Genomic DNA, 19316 nt, shown 5'->3' with positions numbered 1-19316 from the left:
ATGCCTTGGAAAGTCGTTTCAGTCCCTAGCAGAGGACTGGTGCTAGGGGCCACAGGGTGGTAAAGTGGTTTGGGTTTCCAGAAGAAAAAGAACATGGGGGTGAAGACTCCGACCTAGTGGGAGCCCTGTGCCAGCTGTAACTGCCTTTTCATCCACCTCTGGACTCCTTTTGGGAATAGGTGAATTTCCATTTGGATTTTGGGGGCTACCTGGGCTTTGACCTTAAAGTTGGGAGAAGGACTGATTTTAAGGGTCTCCTGGGGATCGGGGAAGGGGCTGGAAAATGGGGGGAAGTTACGGGGATTAAGTTAGTCGAGAAGATTTCTGAGAGTTTTCCCTAATCCTAAGGGCTAATATGGAACAGAAATATGGGAGCTCATTTTGTCTTTTCCTTTCTCTGTCCTTATTCTCCATTCTATTAGACTCTATCAGTCCTCCATGCATGGTCCATCCTCCTCAGTTTGGATCCTGGCTTCCTCCTTAGCTCTCTCCTGCTGAGTCTCCCTCTCTGCCCTGTCCCTGCCCTCCATCCCCTGAGCCAACATCATTCTCTGCCTTTCTCCTCCACCCCCTTAGGCTCCTTCATTTCTTTATTATTGTCACCTCCTTCAAACACTTAGGTCCCTCTCGTTTCCTGACTCAGTTTCTCTGCTCGCAGGGTGTCCTAGATTGTGGTACTGAGCCCCTGTAAGGACGAAGAGCCTTCTTTGAATCCATGGCTGGGTTGAAGCCCCAGGTAAGGAGCTCATTTGAAGGAAGTCTCACTCCAACCCCTAAGCCCGCCACAGTTTCTACCACTACCTTCCAAGTAGTTAGTAGTAGAATTGGGATGCATTCTAAGCTCCTTTCCAGAAATAAAATTCAGTTCCCACTTTCACACAGAACTGAGAAGGGACTTAGAACCCAGAAATGTCAGAGCTGGGAGGGACCTTAGGACATAGGATGTCAGTTAGAAGGGCCCTAAGATAACAGAATGTCAGAGCTGGGAGGGTCCTTGGAGCAAAGAATGCTAGGGCTAGGAGGGACCTTAGAGATAATCTGTTCACTCAGTACCTACTCCTCAGGTTAGATAGAAGTTGGCAGACAAAGGACTATACTTACTTTCTGGGAGTCTTCTTGACGGAAGAGGTATGGGGTTTGCAGAGTTTGACAACAGAATGGGGAGGGTGGGGGATGTCACACTAAGCCTAGGAAGGTCTGATTGGTCCCTTAAGTGCAGAGCCACAATTGAGAAGGGAGAGAAAGGACTCCCAGAGTCTGGAAATCACTTCCCTCTTTTGCATTCCTAAGAGGAAACTAGGCTAGAGGCTAGAGTCGATGCAGCTGGCAGATTAGAGATAAAGACCCATTCCCTCAAGAGAGAGATTATGGGAACAAATCCTGGGGTTAGAGCCTGCTGCCAGGGATCAACTGAGGGCCGGAGATGAGGGTGATCCTTGGCAGGACATAAAGGCTGATTGATCTGGGGTGACCTACTCCTGCCAGCATCATGCTCCCCTTCCTCCTCCCTCTCCTCTTTCTCCCCCTCATCCTCTTCCTCCTCCACTGAGTTTCTATGTCAGCCCTGACCAGTGTCTAGTACACAACAATGCCTCTTTTTATGTAGTGGCTCTGGGCTGTGGGATCCCAGGGGAAGAGATGTGGCCTAGCTGGTCTGGGGCAGCCTCCCTTGAGTCAGCTTGATCAGTTCCAGGCAGGTGATGGGGCAAGGTTTAGGCTGTTGTTCTTCTCCCTTACAGGTCCTACTCAGTCTTACGGTCTTTCAGTGTCTCGAGAGTAAGGTTAGAGGTAGGGCAGGCAGTGTGTATGCCGCTCCATGTGTACTGTACCCCAGCCATCCAGAAGTTGGGAGAAGACTCATTGTGACGGAGGTAGAAGGAACTTGGCAGTAGAAATCAACATATTTGGGTTCTATACTTTGCTCTGAACTGGCAACATGACTCTGGGCAAGGCAGGTCACCTCTAAGGAATTAAATTGACTTATCTGTACCATGGGGATAGGGTAATATTGAATTCATTGACCTCCAGGGTCTCTTCTCAGCTCTGACATCCTGTGTTCTAAAAGGCCTCCCAGCACTGACATTCTATCCCTCTATGATTCTAAATCATTCTGGTTGTTTTCCAGTTCACTCTCATGAGCCATTAGGGCAATAGACAAATCCATGGCATCTGGGCTCTCATCCCAAGGGATAATGCCCCTGGTGCTTACTCCCAAGAATGTTCCCTACAATGCCCCACTCCCTTTTCTCACTAACTGGGGCCATATGGGTTTCACTCTAGAAGTGTAAGCATAACAGGGGAGGTCTTAGGTGCTAAGGGAGCTGGAGACACTCAAGGCAAGACAGGTAAAGGGAATCAGAAGGAGCTTAAGGCTAAAGACACAGGGAGGTAGTTAAAAGAGCACTAGACTGGAAGTCTCAGAAGACTTAGCTGCCTGCCCTCTCTCCATCATGGCCTTGCTGTGTGACCTTGGTAAGTTAGATGCCTTCTCTGTGTCTCAGTTTCTCCATCTGTAAAACAAAGGGTTTGGATCTGCCTCTAAGGAGTGTCCTATTCACCCCTGGGTGTCTCAGGTTTCCTTTCTAGGACTTCTACCACCTGTATTTTGTGTGTGTGTGTGTGTGTGTGTATGTGTGTGTGTGTGTGTGTGTGTGTATGTGTGCTGCAGGTATGTCCAGGGCTGACACTGCCCAAGGTGAAGGGAAAGTGGGCTCCCGCACTGGCCGGCTTCTTCTTCCTCCTGTCGGTGGCAATGACCGGCTGTTTTCTATGGCAGTATCACCTCCGGAAGGCAGAGCTCGGTAAGTGAGTGAGGGAACCTGCCCATCGGTTCTTTTGTCATACCTTAGAGTTCCAGGATCATTGTTCCCACCTCCCTACCCCTCCATTTGCAGAGAGTGGAGAGGAAATCACCCTGGATTTGGGGGGTCAGAGGTACTGAGTTCAAATTCTGACTCAGGTATTTGTTATGAGAACTTGAGCAAGTTGTTCTTTGGACCTCAGTTTCCTGATCTGTAAAATGAGGGGTCTGGACTAAAGGATGTCAAAGATTCAATCCAGATAGAAATCTCTATAATCCTATATTCCCAGATGCATTTTTAGCAATTTTTGTACTTTGGGCACAAAATGAATCCTCCTTTCACTTGGGGGAGGGTGGCAGGTGGAGCAGAGACCCTTGGGTCTCAGGCGACTACTGCTTGAAGGCAGGTCGCTGATGGGGAGGGGATGGACTAGGGGGGAGCTTGCCCTCTGGCCTGCCCAGTGAACGACCTCATTCACTGTTGAAGCAGTGGAGTACAATGGAAGGGTCTGATACGGGGAATCAGGAGACCTGCATGTTCTTGTCTCTGTTTCTTACTAGCTATGTGACTTTGAGCCAGTCACTCTGGGACCCAGGCTTTTCTTCTGTAAAATGGAGATCATGGTACTCACACCACCTACTTTGTAGTGTTGCTGGGAGGAAAATCCTTTGGGAACTGGATGGCACCGTATTTGTTATTATTCTCTGCAGGTTCCTCTGTCATAGAAGTGATCTCAGAAACTGTGAGGATGTGTCCCCGTTATCCAGAACCTGTGCCCCTAGAGCATCCCCTCCCCGTGTTGAAGGAGGCCCTGGAGAAGGTCAGTATAAACCAGGGGGAGCAATATACAGTGGCCACAAAAACAGAAAGGGCTGAAACATGGCAGAACCCAAATGATAAAGTGCACTAGAGAGGTGAGGGCCTATGGGAGCAGGATGAGACATACATGGGCAGATATGGCCAATCTCTATTACTTTTTTGTTACAAACGAGGATTCTGTTGGGCTTTCTGTCACTTCTGGAAGATGGAGTGGGAGTTTGGTATGGAGACAGAAAAACAAGAAATTCAGGGGAACAGTATGCGCAATGGGGGGATGCTGGAGCTGAGAGTAGAGGGGCCCCACATGGGAGGGAAGTATTCCAGGGATAGGGGACTATGTGCTGGACCAAGCAGTGGCATATGGGAATTCAGCTCCTCCTCTAAGGCTGCCTCTCTGCTCCCCACAAGGTGGATAAGATTCTGCGACAAACAATGCCCACTGCCCCAGGCCTCACAGCCATATCTGCTGTGGTCGTCTACAATGACACTGTGCTGTGGACTGGGAACTTTGGCTGGAGGAATGGTTCCAACAGGGCCTCAGGGCCTCCCAGCCAATATACCATCTACCGGTAAGCTGATCAGGCTTTGGGGCCCTGTGCTGAGTGTGCGGAAGGGTGGGGAATAGGAAACAGGGGACCCTGGCAGGGAGAGAATGAAGTGTTGGCAGCAGGCCTTGAGTCTCAGCCACAAACCTCTGAAATGAGACAGGCTTCCCTACCATAAGATCATCGAATGTTCAGACTCACCTTAGAATCCGTCTGGTCTGGTCTTCTCATTTTATAAATGAGGAAACTGGGGTCTGGACAGGAGACATAACTTAGCATCATAGATCCAGGGCTAGAAGAGTCCACCTTCATCACTTTACAGATGAGGAAACTGAGGCCCAGAGAAGTTAAATGACTTTCCTAAGGTCATACTAAGTGGCCGAGTCAGGATTTGAATTTGATCGTCTGGCTCCCAATATAATGTTTTTCCCATCAGCACATGAGGTTTGGCTTGAGTCATTAATCTTGCCATTTTAGCCTATACCTGGAAAACGTGTGATGAGGTGGAAAGAACACAGAACCAGTTCCTCTGTATACCAGACCTTCAGAGAGCTGACAGCAGTTAGTATCTCCCCCTTACAGCCATACTTTCTCTAGAACCAGGGAACCCTAATTCCTAAGTGCTGTGATAATCTGATAACTTTCAAAGTCAGCATCAAGTTATAGCCACAAAATATTAGAGAGGAAATTGAGATTAGAACACAGTGCAAGAGTAAAGAAAGCTAGAGCTGGAAGATGCCTTAGAACATAGAATTTTAAAACATAGAATGGTGGAGATGAAAGTAACTCAAGAACACAATATATGGACTGGAAGGGTCCTTAGAACATAGAATGTTGGAGATGAAAGTGGCTTTAGACCATACAGTGTATGAGCTGGATTAGTCCTTAGAACATAGAACCTTAAAACTGGAAGAGACCCAGGACATAAAATGCCAGAGGTAGAATGGACCTTAGAACACAGTATCTAAGGGAGGGCCCTTAGAGACCACCATAATCCCTCCTACACCTCTGGCTCTGTATCTTACAAAACAGCCCATTCAAAGGCTGGAGAGCTCACACAGTTAGAAAGTTCTTTCTTACATACAGTTGTAATTTTCACTCTGGAACATCCACCCATTTCTCCTGGTTCTACCCTCTGGACCAGAAAGACCAGTAGTAATCCCTGGAACCCACAACAGCTCCTCAAATACAGACACAGAACTCCTTCTTTCTCTGTCCCTGCTGTCTTGCCTCCCAGTGTCTTCTTTGCCAGGTTAAACAACCTTAGTTTTCTTACCTGATCCTCCAACCATTTCAAGCCCACCCTGGGTCTCTGGTGGGTAGGATGGGAGAGGGAGCTGTGGGGGATAATGGTGCTGCCTTTGGACAGGATTGCCAGCATCTCCAAGATCTTCCCCACCATCATGCTGTACCGCCTGTGGGAGGAAGGCATTGTGAAATCCCTCGATGACCCCCTGGAGCGCTATGCCCAAGGCTTCAGAATCAAAAACCCACTTGGAGCAGGATTCCGCCCTGTCTGGGGAGGCCCGATGGACGGGCTGGAGAAGGGGGCCCCACCTACGACAGTAACTCTCCGAAGAATGGCTAGTCAGCTTTCAGGTGAGAAGATCTCCTGTACCCATAAATAGGGAGATGATTGTGGAAACTCAGTGATGGACAGTATTGGAATGGGAACACCTTAAAACGAAACTACCAAGCTAGGTGACCCAGTGAATGGAGCACTGTCCCCGGAGTCAGGAAGACCTCAGGTCAAATCCAGCCTCAGACACCTACCACTGTGTGACCCTGCTCAAGTCACTTACTTTCTGCCTGCCTCAGTTTCCTCAACTGTAAAATGAAGATAATAATAGCACCTACCTCCTAGGGATGTTGTGAGGATCAAATGAGGAAACATTTACAAAGCTCTTAGTAATAGTGGGTGATTAATAATTGTTTATTTTCCTCTTCTCCAACCTCATAGGGGTGGAGAACTTGCGGCCTCAAGGCCACATGTGACCCTCTAGGTCCTCAAGTGTAGCCGGCCACACTTGAGGACCTAGAGGGTCACCATGCAGCCTTGAGGCCACAAGTTCTCCATTCCTATTTCAGAGTAATTGTGAAGATTGAATGAAGAAATTAAAGGATGTGAAAGTGCTTTGAAAAATATGAAGCTGATAAATGCAGGTTGTTGGGGTCATTAATGAGTGCAGAAATAAAGAAAATTGGGAATTTTATACAGAAAATTCAGTCCTGGGAACCCATCCCCTTCTTTTTACTCATGCTATCCCTTGTGCCTGGAATATATTCTTCACTCTTTATTTCCCTCCTCCTAATCTTCCTCTTTTGAAATCTTATTTATCCTTTTTTAAAAGGCTTAGCTCAAGAACATCTTCTCCATGAAACATGGTGCAGTGAAGAGAGAGTTCTGGGTTTGGACCTGGGTTTGAATTTTGCCTCCGCTTCACTCTCTGTGGGACCCTTGATTAGTCACCAGTCTCTTTGGGTCTCAGTTTCTCCATCTGTAAGATGACCTCTGAGGTCCCTTCCAGCTTGAGAGCCAGTGTAGGGGTAGCAAGGTGGCACGGGTGCCAGATTTGGAGTCAGGAAGACCTGAGTTCAAATCCAGCCTCAGATACTTCCTATCTGTGTGACCTTGGGCAAGTCACTTAACTTTGGTTGCCTCAGTTTCCTCATCTGTAAAATGAGCTGGAGAAGGAAATGGCAAACCACTCTAGTATCTCAGCCAAGAAAACCCCAAATGGGGTCACAGAGTCAGAGAGGACTGAAATGGCTCAACAATAACAGAGGTGTTTATGGACCATGTTCTATTTCCCACATCTTTATATACGTTCTTGCTGAGGAGATCCCTGGCACCCCTGTAGTGGGACTGGGGACTAGTTGTCCTCACTCTTAGCCCTTTGCTTAACCTGCCCTACTCCAACCATGCCCAACTGGGTCAGGGGCTCTCTCTTCCTTCACTTCCTTTACAGGGCTACCCAGAAGACTCCGCTCAACCACTCTGCTGTGGCGGGGAAGCACCGAGGATGCCCTGGCTCTCCTGAAAGATGATGTCCTGGTGGCTGATCCCGGAACCAGGTTGGGGGAAACCTCTCAGGTTCCTGTTCTGGGAGAGGGCTATGCCTAACAGGGCCAAGGAAACTGCTGGGGTCCTTCTCAGGTCCCTGGAGGAATTCTGTCTGAGAAAAGCATAAAATGTTAGAATAAGAAGGGCTCTTAGAACATAGAATGTCAGAATTGAGAGGTCCCTTAGAACACAGGATGTCAGAGCTGGGAGGGTCCTTAGAACACAGGATGTCAGAGCTGGGAGGGCCCTTAGAACCCAGAGTGTCAGAGCTGGGAAGGCCCTAAGAGACCACATAATCCAAATGCCTCATTTTACATTCGAGGAGACTGAGATTCCAGAGTGATGTCCCGTAGCCAGGCCACATCCAAGTATCTGGACCCATGTGCCCACATTACAGGTCTTTGTTCTTGTTCCAGGTGTCATTACAGTACCTTAGCCTTCTCCCTGCTGGCCCACGTGTTGGCCAGGCACACAGACAATAGGGACTACCAGCAGTGGGTGTCTGAGAACATCCTGGATCGGCTGGGAATGGAGGACACAGGCTTTGACTTGGTGCCCTGGGTGCAGGCTCGGATGGCTGCAGGTTTCTATGGCAGCGGACACCCAGCCCCACTCTATGACCTTGGCTGGTATCGCCCCTCTGGCCAGATGTACTCCACACCTGCTGACTTGGCCAAACTGGCAATGGTGCTCCTTGGAAGTGCCCCCCAGAGTCTCTTGGCACCGGACACACTTAAGACCATGCTGACCCCTCTCCTCACCTGTCCTGGGTCCTACTTTGCCAACCAGACAGGCACACCATGGGAGTTCCACACCCAGCGGGGGTATAGCATCGTGCGGAAGGATGGTGACCTGGATGGCTATGCTGCTACCTTCTCCCTGGTTCCTCAGCTAAAGCTCAGCTTCATCGTGCTCATGGCAGGGCCCCGTCCACCAGGGCTGGACCTGGTGACCCAAGTCTATGACGTCCTCATCCCTGCCATGGAGACAGCTTTCCGGGAGGTCGAGGGGAGGCTAGTGCCTCCACCTAGCCCACGCCCTTTCTTGGGCTTCTACACCTATGCCAACTTTACCTTCTATGAGATCCTCCTTGGGTCCTCTGGGGAGCTTTGCATGCGGCAGTTTGGACCCCAAGTGGAGAAGCTGATCCCAGCCAAGTTCCGGACCCTGAAGCTGCATCACCTGCAGGGCCGCGTCTTCCAGGTGGTTGTGGACAAAGAGTTCCCCTGTGTCCTGCCCCTGGGGGCAGCCTGGCTTCCCTTGGAGACTCAGCATGGCCAGCTCCTCAACTTTTATCCCTTTGACCAGAGGGGACTCTCCCCAGGCTTTGATGCTCCTGGTTTGAACACTTACAAAGTCCTTCGAATGGCCCAGAAACCTGTCTTCAATGCTTCAGTGTGACCTCACTCCACCCTCACCTCTGACCTCCTTGGTCTCCACTGGTGTGACGGAATCAGGGAATGTCAGAGTTGGGAGGGAGGGCTTGAGCTTTGCAATATGGAATGGCAGGCAAGGAGAGGCTTGGGCTTGAATTCCAGCTGCGACACTCACTGACTTTGGATAGATTCTGTTACCTCTCTGGGGCTCAGTTTCCTTATCTAGATGCTTCCCAAGGTCTCTTTTGGCTCTAGCATTCTGTGCTCTCAGATCAGATTTAGAGCAGAAAGGGGACCTTAGACAGTGTGGATTTTACATATGTGGAAACTGAGGCCTGGAGGAATTAGGTGATTTGTCCGATATTATGCAAGGAGAAGTAGCTTGGACTCCAAAACTGAGTGCCATTTCTACTGCCCCAGTTGACCAGCGCTCCCTTCCAGCTGGCACTTTCTATATTCTGACAATCCTTCTAATGGTCTGTGATTCTCTATGGATGGCCACCCCATAGCAAGGTTATTACCAGATCTGTCCACCAGGTGACAGCATTGCCCCATAGAGCAAATGCTTTTGCTCTACAGGGTCTCCAAAAATTTAATACTGTAGTTTAAAATTATGCTAAGCCTTTGGAAACCCCCTTTATTCATTTTTAGCAGGTGCCTGCCTCTGGGCCATTGCCGCACTCCTACTCTCCCTGTGTGGGTCCTATGTGACACGAAGCAGCTAGACCTTATTCACCAAGCCCTTTCCAGAATCCTACATCCTTCCATCAGATCTGGGAAGTCACTCAGTAAACATTTAATAAGCTCCTACTGTGTGCCAGAAGGTTCCAGTCTTTTCCCCTCCCCTTCCTCAGCTTCCCTCTCTCTGCTTCAGGAGCCTAGTGCTCTCTTCCCCATTTCCTGCCCAAACTAACCCTTTCTCATGAAAGGCTCCGAAGTCAGTCCTTTATACCTTAGTATGAATTTATATCTCTAGGGCTACTTCCTGGGAGGGCACTGTCAGCCAGTCAGAAGGGACTTAGAACTTGAACTTTGGAAAGAATAAAAAGATTGTGAAATGACCCAGGCTCGTTGGGTTCTATACAGGCAGAGTGGTGAGAGAGAGAGAGAGAGAGAGAGAGAGAGAGAGAGAGAGAGAGAGAGAGAGAGAGAGAGAGAGAGAGAGAGAGAGAGGAGAGAGACTACCCAAGAACAGGTACCATGCTACTACTTGATCGAGGGGAGTGTCAAAATAGCACTTGGAACTTTAGGTCATTTTCAGTTGTTTTTCATTTGTACCTGATTCTTAGTGACCCCATTTAAGGTTTTCTTGCAAAGATCCTGGAGTGGTTTGCCATTTCCTTTTCCAGTTCATTTTACAGATGAGGAAACTGAGGCAAACAGAGTTAAGTGACTTGCCCAGGGTCACACAGCTAGGAAGAATCTGAAGCTGGATTTGAGCTCAGGAAAATGAGTCTTCCTGACTCCAGGCCTGGAGCTCTATCCACTTTGCTACCTGGCTTCCCTTAGGTCAGATGGGACAGGAAATAAAGGGGCCTTTTCTGTCTCTTTGCTTGGGCTAGTAAGTGCTCACATTTTTATAATGCTTCAGGATTCACAGCAGGCTAATAATGCCATGAAAGAGAAAGAAGAGGCTTTATTATCCCCATGGTACAGAGGAGAAAATTGAGGTCTGGAGAAGGGAAGTGATTTGCCCAAGATCATACAAGTAAGTAAAACTGAAAAGAATCAGATATTTGACCTCTGCCTAATCCTGATGTTACTGGGACACTTGGGAAGTGTTTGGGAAACTCCTTTCTGGGCCCTGGGACAAGCTTGAATAGCTCCTACCCTGGATTCAAGGGCATCATCGAAGGTACCAGTGTGTTAATACCCGCATGTGCTCACCGATGCTCATCCCCTCTTGAGTTCTGGGAAGGACACTATCTTTGCAGAGCATGGGGCTGGGAGCTGGGGTTCCTCCATCGACAGTGTTTGTGGTGGAGGAATGTGAGAAATACTGTTAACCATGGCCACCTGATGTCCTCAAACTGAGACAGGGGCCAAGGGGCCCCTCCAGTCATCAGATCTTGTCCCTCATTCTCAAAAGTGGACGATGTCTGGGGGTCTCTCCAGCCATGCCCAGCTGTTACTTCTGGGCCGGGAAGCCAGGCCCTGTGAGTCACATGACTCAGCTGGCATGTGTCTGGGAGTGCTGGAGACCCCGGGAGAAGGTCTGAAGGTCATTCTAGATGACTCAAAGGTTACTTGTCCCCCAACAACCCTCTTCTGTACCCATGAGCACAGCTCACTATTTCCTTTGAAAACTTCCTCTCTGGCTGGTTCTCCTAAGGGTATCAGCCTGACTAGCAGAGCTTTCCACTGGGCCATCACTAGATGTCTGGACTCTAGTCCTGAACACTGGACTCTGGAGGAGAAGGTGAGGCTGCCTCACTTAAATCCAATTCACTCTCAGGACATCACCCCATGGTGTCACTGGTCCTCTTTGAGAAGGAAGGACCAACCAAACCACAGCAGAGCCTCTTCAGAGACCTTTTCTCTTGCTGCTGGTGTGTGTGTGTGCTTCTATGAGTATGTGCAAGAGTCTCTGATATGCATTATGCTTGTATATATCTCTATATGAGTTTGTATTTATGTAAGGGTATAAATTGCCCGATGTATACGTTGTGTGTATATTTGAACTACGCTTGTTTAGAAAAATACATTTCTAGTGGATTCAGGGATAGCCGAATATTGGCAGCCAGGACTATTTTTACATATTTTGTTAGTCAACACACATTTATTAAGCACCTACTGTGTTCCAGATACTGTTCTAAACACTGAAGATACAAAGAAAGGCAGAAGACAGTCCTTGCTTCCCAGCAGCTCAAAGTCTAATGGGGGAGACAAGAGTCAAAAGACTGTTTACATAGAACGTGTAGACAGGGTAAACAGGAGGTGAGCTCAGAGAAAGGTAGCAGCTGTGGGTGGGGGTCCTCCTACAAAAGGTGATACTTGAGGGAAGTGAGGAGGGGGAGCAGCCTGGGAAAAGACCCAGATGCCATGGGGGGCAGGAATGAAGAGCCTCACAGCTGTAGATTAGCATGTGCAGATACATGTTTGTTTATGTGCGTGGATGGGCATGAAACGTACATGTTTATGTATGAGGGCCTGTGTGTCTGGATTTGCACATGAGGGTGGATATGTGTATGAGAGAGTGTGGGACCATCCGTGTGTGAGTCCAGGATGGGGGGAGAGAGGAGGCTGGGCAGGGAGCAGACTTCAAAGGGGAGCTGACTGCTGCCTCGGGTGTCTCAGTAATGAGGCACAGGAGGACAGGGGAGGCAGCAGGGCTCCCTTTGAAGTTTTTCTGTCCTGCTCCCCTGGGCTCCAGTGCTGGGGGGAATGGGGTATTGGCAGCTGAGCCAGGGAGGGAGCCTGGGTCCTAGAGCAGCCCAGCTCAAGTGTGGGGGGAAGGGAGGGGAGAGAGAACAAGGTGGAGGAGTCAGAGGAGACTCAGGACTGGGCTGGCCCAGGAAATCCTCCTCCGTACTCAAATCCTACTGGAATAGGCTGGGTTCAAGTCTGAGTCACGAGGGATGAGTGAATGGGAGCATGGGATCTTGGGATTTGGAGCTAGTGAAGATCCTTGCGAAGGCAGCGTGATTCTAGGCTCAAATCCAGTCTCTATCCCAAGCTGTGGGACCTTGGACAATCACCCAACCTCTCTGTGACTCAGTTACCCTGGATGTAAAATGATGAGGGTGGACTAAATGCCCTGTGACGACATTTCCAGCATTCAATCTGTGATCTGGTCCAACCCCTTTCATTGGACAGATGAGGAAACTGAGACTCAGAGGAGGAAATGACTTGGTTAATGCCACACACCTAGCAAGATTCTACATCAAAAGGATTTGGAGTGGGAAGGGGACTTAGAGGGGAGAACTAGCAGCAATGCAGAGAGAGGCAGATTTCAGTTTGATATAAGGAAGGACTTCCTAACAATGAAAGTTGTCCAAAAGTCAAATGAGCTGTCTCATGAGGTAGTGAGCTCCCCATCACTGGAGATATTTGAGCAGCCCAGAAGGGAAACATTTAGTGATGTTATAGAGGGATTCCAGCTCACATAGGGGTTGGACTAGATGACCTGCCACGGTGAGTAGAACGACCAACTCTTTGGGACCCCATTTGGAGTTTTCTTGGCAAAGATGCTGCAGTGATTTGCCATTTCCTTCTCCAGCTCATTTTACAGATGGGGAAACTAAGGTAAACAGAGTTGTGACTTGCTCAGGGTCATATAACTAATGAGTTTGTCATTTTCTTCTCCAATTCATTCTATAGATGGGGAAACTGAGATAAAGAGAGTTAAGTGACTTGTCCAGGGCCACACAGCTAGTAAGTTTGCCATTTTCTTCTCCAGTTCATTTTATAGATGGGGAAATGAGGTAAACAGAGTTAAGTGACTTGCCCAGGGTCACATTGTTAGTAAGTATTTTTCCAGATTTGGACTCAGGTCTTCCTGACTCCAGGCTTGGCCCTTTGTGCATGTGGCACCATCTCTCAGCCCTAACTATAAGTAATAGTTGTTCATTGTTATTTTTATTATTAATCTTTTCCATCTCTTAAAGTGAGTCATATGAAAGGCTGTGCCTCACAAGGCTTCCCTGGAACATAATAAGCTAAGAACAAAGAAAGCCAAAGTGGGCTGGGGAAGCGGTTCCCTGCCCTGGGGAAGCAGTTCTCTACCCTGGGGAAGCAGTTCCCTGCCCTGGGGGAGAACAGTGTGAAACAGGGCTAGAGAGAGGAGGGCAGGATGGGGTTAGAAGGATTAAGTCCTAGAGAAATCTGGGGTCAGGGTAGGGGAGCCTGAGCTCCACCCAGCGGGCATTGGGGCAGGATGTGGTGAGCTAATGAGAGCGCCCCTTTGATAATCTGGCCCACTTAGAGCTCTGATTTAGGCTGGGAGAAAGAGGCAATTTCTCTGGGAAAAGGTGCTGGGCTGGACCGAGGTCAGATTCAGGTAGAATGGGATGAAGAGCTCTGGTGGGCCGGTCCTGTGTGGAGATAAAGGTGAGGCAGATGGATGAGGTCTATCCTAGCCTGGAGAGTGGTGGTTGTGGGAAGCACAGAATATTGAAAAGCAGCACAGGGGGGTCCCCAGAGCATTTGGTGAAGCTTTAACCTGTGTGAGCTTGGGCAATCAGCTTCTCTAGTCCTCAGTTTCCTCACCTTTAAAATGAGGACATTAAGTGGATCGAGTACCTTCTGAGACCCCTTCCTGATCTGTGATTCCATGCTTTTCAGAAAGACCTAATGACAACTGGCATGTAAACAAAATGTCCCAAAAGTCTTGGTGTGGTTTAAAGCTATTATGGCCCTCTGTACCTTAACCTCACAAGAGCCCTGTAAGGGAGGCACATCAGGTATTATTATTCTCATTCTACAGATGGGGAAACTGAGTCTGGGGGCATATCAAGAGACTAGCTTATGGTCACAGTTAACAGGTGTTAGAGAAGGGATATAGACCTGATCTTTTCAAATGAAAGTACAGTCCTTTGTGTAGCATAACACCTTGCTCCCCTTATATGAAGCAAAGGTAAAGAACCTCAGCTGTCAGTGGAGGGAGGCCCCACCCCGAAGTCATCCAGGAAAGGGATCGAATGTTTCTATGATGTTTTACAGTGTGTGAAGCTCTATCCTCATAACAGTCTTGTGAGCTAAGGGGTAGGAGGATTACCCATAGCTAGCATTTATATAGTTTTTTAAAAGGATTAATCATCCCATTTTACAGATGAGGAAATTGAGTTCCAGAGATGGAAATCGACTTGGTTTCAGTGACTTAGTATTGACAAAGCTAGGTCTTGAATCCAGATCTCCAGATTCCACATCCAAAGCCCTTTCAACTAAGACAGATTAGACTTGCTCTGCTTATCCCCAGAGAGCAGAACCAGGACTGATGGGTATGGGATAGGTATGGCTTGGGTATGGAGGGAGAACAACAACATGGAATTTCAGAGTTTGAGAGTGGGAAGGGAGCTCAGCAGGTCACCTAGTCCAACCCATATAGGGAAAGATTCCCTTCTACAATACAGAAACCCTTCTACAATACAAGTGGTGAGCCAGCCTCTGCTTGGAGACCTTCCATGGCGGGGAACTCAACACCTGCTGAGATAGCTCATCATCCAGCCTTGAAGCCAGGAGACATTGGATTTAAAGCCCAGCCCTTTCTAATTGTGGGATCTTGGATGTCATCTTATTTCCTCACCTGTAAACTATGGATCATAATAGCACCTTCTTCACATGGTGGTTGTAAAGATCAAATGAACTACAATACAGAAAAAAACCTTAAAACTCTATTTAAATGTCAGTATTTTTATTCTAAAAATAGCTTAGAGAAATGCCAGGCACATGGTAGGCACTAAAAGAATACTTGTTGATTATAAATTTGAGTGATTACTACATTAGGCAGAATATGTCTCCTGAGCTGGACTGCTTTGGACTTCTTAACTTTTCTGTATATTTGTCATTCCTGATCTTATTCCTGAATTTATTCTGTGCCCTGGTCACTTCATGTTCTGGGAGTTAATACACTGGAAATCCCAATGTGAAAAGATCTTGACCAGGGTGTACTAGCAAATGCTTAACAATCAACTCTCTGAAAAAGAGAATCTATGCACGATCTGCTTTCCAATGTAAAATGAATTATTAACATTTTCTCCATCACCTCCTTAAGTCTAGGTAATCAATATAACAATAAATCAAGCCCTGATTTATAGCATTTGCCCATTTCTGAGGTGTAAATGGTCACATTGAAAATTTAATAACTGACTCTTGAGAGCCGATTTAAGCTGGTTCCAGCACACTCTTGGTCTTGACATGCTCCAATATTGTGAGGAATGAATGTGAAATTTTTTAGAGATAAATGGAAACTCCTGAACTTGGGTTCGAAAAATCAACTTCTTATGTACAGAAGGGGAAGAAGTGTGGTTAGACAGTGGTTTGTCTGAAAAAAATCTGGGGATTTTGGTTAACTGCAGATGCTGTATGAGTCAAGAGCATATTTATCATTGCCAGAGAAAGCTCACAGTGTCATCTGGGGCTGCATGGAGTGGCCTAGCTTGCAAGATTAAGGAGGTGAGAGTCTTTTTCTCCTAAGCATGTGCCATCTTGAGTACCATATTTGGTTCGGGTGCCCCAATTTTTAAAGGAGGGTGATAAGCTAGAGAACATTGAGAGAAAGACCAACCGCCAGGATGGTGAAGGTTGCATGTGACTCTGGGCCCCACGAGGAGTGGCTGAAAGGAAGTTCATCCTGGCCATGCCTTTTCTGAAGGAACTTGATGTGCCAGAGAATGTCCAGAGGAGGGAGACTGGCATAGCTTCCGTGCCATATGAGGAACGAGAAGCCTGGGGACGGTTGAGTGTTGTCGGCTGGAGGGCAGAACCAGAAGTCATGGGTTGAAATTGCTAAGAGGCAAATTTAAGGGTTAAGTGACTTGCCCAGGGTCACACAGCTAGTAAGTGTCTGAAACCAGATTTGAACTCAGGAAAATGAATCTTTCTTACCCCAAGCCCAGCACTCTGTGCACTATGGCGCCATGTAGCTGCCCATCTAGTCCAACCCATACCTGAAAGGGAATCCTCACTGTAATATCCCCAACTCGTGGTTATCCAGTATCCACTGGAGAATCTTCAAGGATGGGGAACTCTCCACCTCTCAAAGTAGTCCATCCCACATTGGGACAGCTCTTCACCCTTAAATTTGCCTCTCGCCCCTCCCCAATCTCAACTTTGCATCCCTGTGCCCAGGGATGGCTAGATCAGAAGGAAGCTTAGTAGATCTCCTATGGTCATTTATCCCCATTTTGTAGATGAGAAAACTGAGAGGTGGGCATTTGTTTAGAGTCAACTAATCAGTCAGCAAGCAATTATCAAGTACCTACTATGTGCTGCCATTATGCTAGGTGCTAGGTTATACAAAGATGAAAATAAAAACAATCCTTGCCCTTCTGAGTTTAGAGGAAAGTAACAGGGAGTCTGAAGGAAAGCCCGTCACCACTTGGTCCCAACATACTTTCCTAGCCTCATACATGACTCCCCTTTGCAAACTCTCTGCTCAGTCAAACTGGACTTCTGGCTGCGCCTTTCATGATGTTTCATTTCCCATCTCCTTACCTTTGCACAGGCTGTCCCCATACCTGGAATGCCATCCCTCCTCACCTCATAGATTTCTTCAATACTCTACTCCCTTCAAGTACCACTTCTAACATGATGTCTTTCACACCTGCTAGGGCCTCCCCTTCAAAATCGTTTGCATTTATTTTGTAAGCATTTGTTTTTAGGAATACTTCCATATACATATGTCTTCTTCCCACAACAGAATATAAACACTTTGAGATCAAGGATTGTTTCACTTTTGTGTTTGTTTGCCCAGTACCTAGTACAGGGCCTGCATACAGTAGGTGCTTAACAAATGATAGTTGCTTGATTACTTGTAAAGTTCTTTCTCCTATATCCTGCTGGAATCCTGGAGGAGTCCTTTGACCCCATCAAAGAAGATAGGAAATGAGTTGGTTCCGATGTCAGGAGCTCTCCTTTCAGTTCTAATCTCCAGGTCCTCATGCGACCTTACTTCCCAGAGAGAACCATAGGATTTGGGAGTAAGAAGGGACCTTCCAGATATATGTTAGCCAAGAGCCTCATTTTATAGAGGAGAAACTGAGGCCACAGAAGGAAAGTGACTTGTCCAAAGTCACACGACTGCTTAGTGGGAGAGCCTGGATTAGAACCCAGGTCTTCTGACTCCCATGCAGGAACCTGTCCCTGGTTGATTTTCCATTTCAACATAAGGAAAAGCCCTGGATGGGGAGCTAGGAGACTTGGGTTGCTCTGCCACTAAGCAGCTGCGTAACCCTTAGATAAATCATCTGCCTCCTTGCCTGGGAGGGGGGGGGGTATTGGAGGAAGCCCCTTCTGACTCGACGTCCCTCCTTGCCTCTCTGGTTCCAAATGTTGACCTGGAAGGACCAGGGCAGAGCTCAGGCCAAGGCTTGGGATGGTGGCAGGAGAGGTTCAGGCCTGCTGACTCCTGGGATGAAGCGAGAGGGCAGGGAGGACAGCTGGTCTCCCAGGGAACAAGAGTCTGGAGGGGATTGTGTGGGCTGGGGTCACAGGAAGAGCATTGTGGGAATGAGGGCCCCAGGGAGCTAGTCCCGGGAATAGAGGAGGGGGAGATGCTGGCACAGGGGCATCAAAAGCAAGGGGGGTCACAAGGGCCTTCAGGAAGGGGTTACCATGGCAACCCCAAGGCCTCAGCAGGATGGAAAAGCACCAGCCTGTGAGAATGAGCTTTGTGTCAGGAATAGGGATGGATGCATGGTGCTGAAAAATTGAGATTTCAATGGAGCGCTGGGAGCAAGGGGCCCCAGAGACAGCAAATGGGGAGTATTTGGGGAGAGGTTGTATGTGAGCACTCTACTGGTCAGGGCAGAGGTGGAGACCCAGCAGCTGCTGCACTTGAGGCCACTTGTGCCCTCAAGGCTGCAGATTCCCCACCCTTGGGTGAGGGGTAGGGACAAATGCTGCCCACAGGCCATGGGAATCCTGAGGATGAATCCCAACTCTGCTACATGTTAGCTGTATGACCTCGGTAAATCACTTAACCTCTGTGGGCTTCAGTTTCCTTATTTATAAAATGAGGAGCTTGAACAAATCATGTCTAAGGTCCCTCTCGGCTCTGACATTCCATACTCTAAGGTCGATCAATAAACTATTCAACCAACAAAGCATTTATTAAGCACCTATTATGGAGGCTGTTCTTGGAAATAGACACAAGTTGAAGAATTAAACAGTCTCTGTGCCCATGGAGTTTACAGAATAACAGGGGAGACCAGGCCCTTTTCACTGTGACTCTCTGATTCTGGGTTCTCCCACATGGGGGTGACTCAGCCAGCTTTAGCAACAAGGACATTTCAGCCCTCCCCACTGGGGAAGGACGACATTTAGGTTGCATCGACTCTGCCCTTTCTGGTCCAGGCTCTGCCTCACTCCCCAAGCTACTGTCTCTGGATTTGGGGGCCTTTTCACTGAACAACTTTTCATTCTTGTCCAAGTAGCTTCCTGTCTCTGCCTTGTGCCCTAATCCTAGACATGGGGGCTGTGGACTTTTGGAAAGTTACTTGTTCATTCTGAGCCTCAGTTTCCTTACCTGTAAAATAAAGACTCTGAACTAGATGACCTCTCATTTGCTTTCCAATTATATCTCCTCACCTTTTGCTTCCATCTTAATTTATTTTTCTTCTGAACTTACCAAATACCAAATACCACAAATGTTTCTGTAAACGTATTACAAGACCTGGCACATAATAGGTATTTAATGAATGTTTATTAATTGATAACATTTTGAAACAGGAGAGGCTTGTCCTTGGAACTGTGAACCTCCGTTATGTGTAGTTTTCTTTTTAAAGTTATGGTGAATTAAGCATGTAACTTTATCTTGATTTTCTGGGATTCATGTTGGTCTTTGTTCTCTCTTTTTCTTTCTTTTTAAGAGGAAGGCTTACAGGGAATCTTATCCTTGGTTTGTCTTTCCTTTTTACTTTCCCTCAACAATTAAAAAAAAGAAAACCTACAAAAAACCAAACCCATGTAATGATCTATAACCCTCTGACCCTCCCTTCTGCCTCAAAAGCAAAAGTCTCAGGTCAGGATGAGTGATACACAGTGCAGATGG

At 47.7% G+C, this 19316-nt stretch overlaps 1 protein-coding gene across 1 annotated transcript; it reads left to right on the top strand.

Moving 5' to 3' along the window:
* The first annotated feature begins 293 nt into the window (after positions 1-293).
* Positions 294-10002, top strand: LACTBL1 (lactamase beta like 1). The gene is made up of 6 exons (XM_072609237.1): positions 294-2801; positions 3512-3621; positions 4029-4189; positions 5535-5764; positions 7135-7240; positions 7646-10002. Exons 1-6 carry the CDS (start codon positions 2630-2632, stop codon positions 8628-8630), a joined length of 1764 nt encoding a protein of 587 aa, XP_072465338.1. The 5' UTR covers positions 294-2629; the 3' UTR covers positions 8631-10002.
* The last annotated feature ends 9314 nt before the right edge of the window (positions 10003-19316 follow it).

This window comes from Notamacropus eugenii, chromosome 5 (assembly GCF_028372415.1).
Source record: "Notamacropus eugenii isolate mMacEug1 chromosome 5, mMacEug1.pri_v2, whole genome shotgun sequence".
NCBI classification, from domain to species: Eukaryota; Metazoa; Chordata; class Mammalia; order Diprotodontia; family Macropodidae; genus Notamacropus; species Notamacropus eugenii.
The sequence above is the reverse complement of the archived record's forward strand: the minus strand, read 5'-3'. Positions and strand labels throughout refer to the sequence as shown.

Coding starts and splice junctions, on each gene's coding strand:
- LACTBL1 (XM_072609237.1), top strand. CDS start 2,630: ATGTGTGTGTGTGTGTGTGTGTGTGTATGTGTGCTGCAGGTATGTCCA. Junction 2,802..3,511: donor CCTCCGGAAGGCAGAGCTCG/GTAAGTGAGTGA, acceptor TATTCTCTGCAG/GTTCCTCTGTCATAGAAGTG. Junction 5,765..7,134: donor AATGGCTAGTCAGCTTTCAG/GTGAGAAGATCT, acceptor CTTCCTTTACAG/GGCTACCCAGAAGACTCCGC.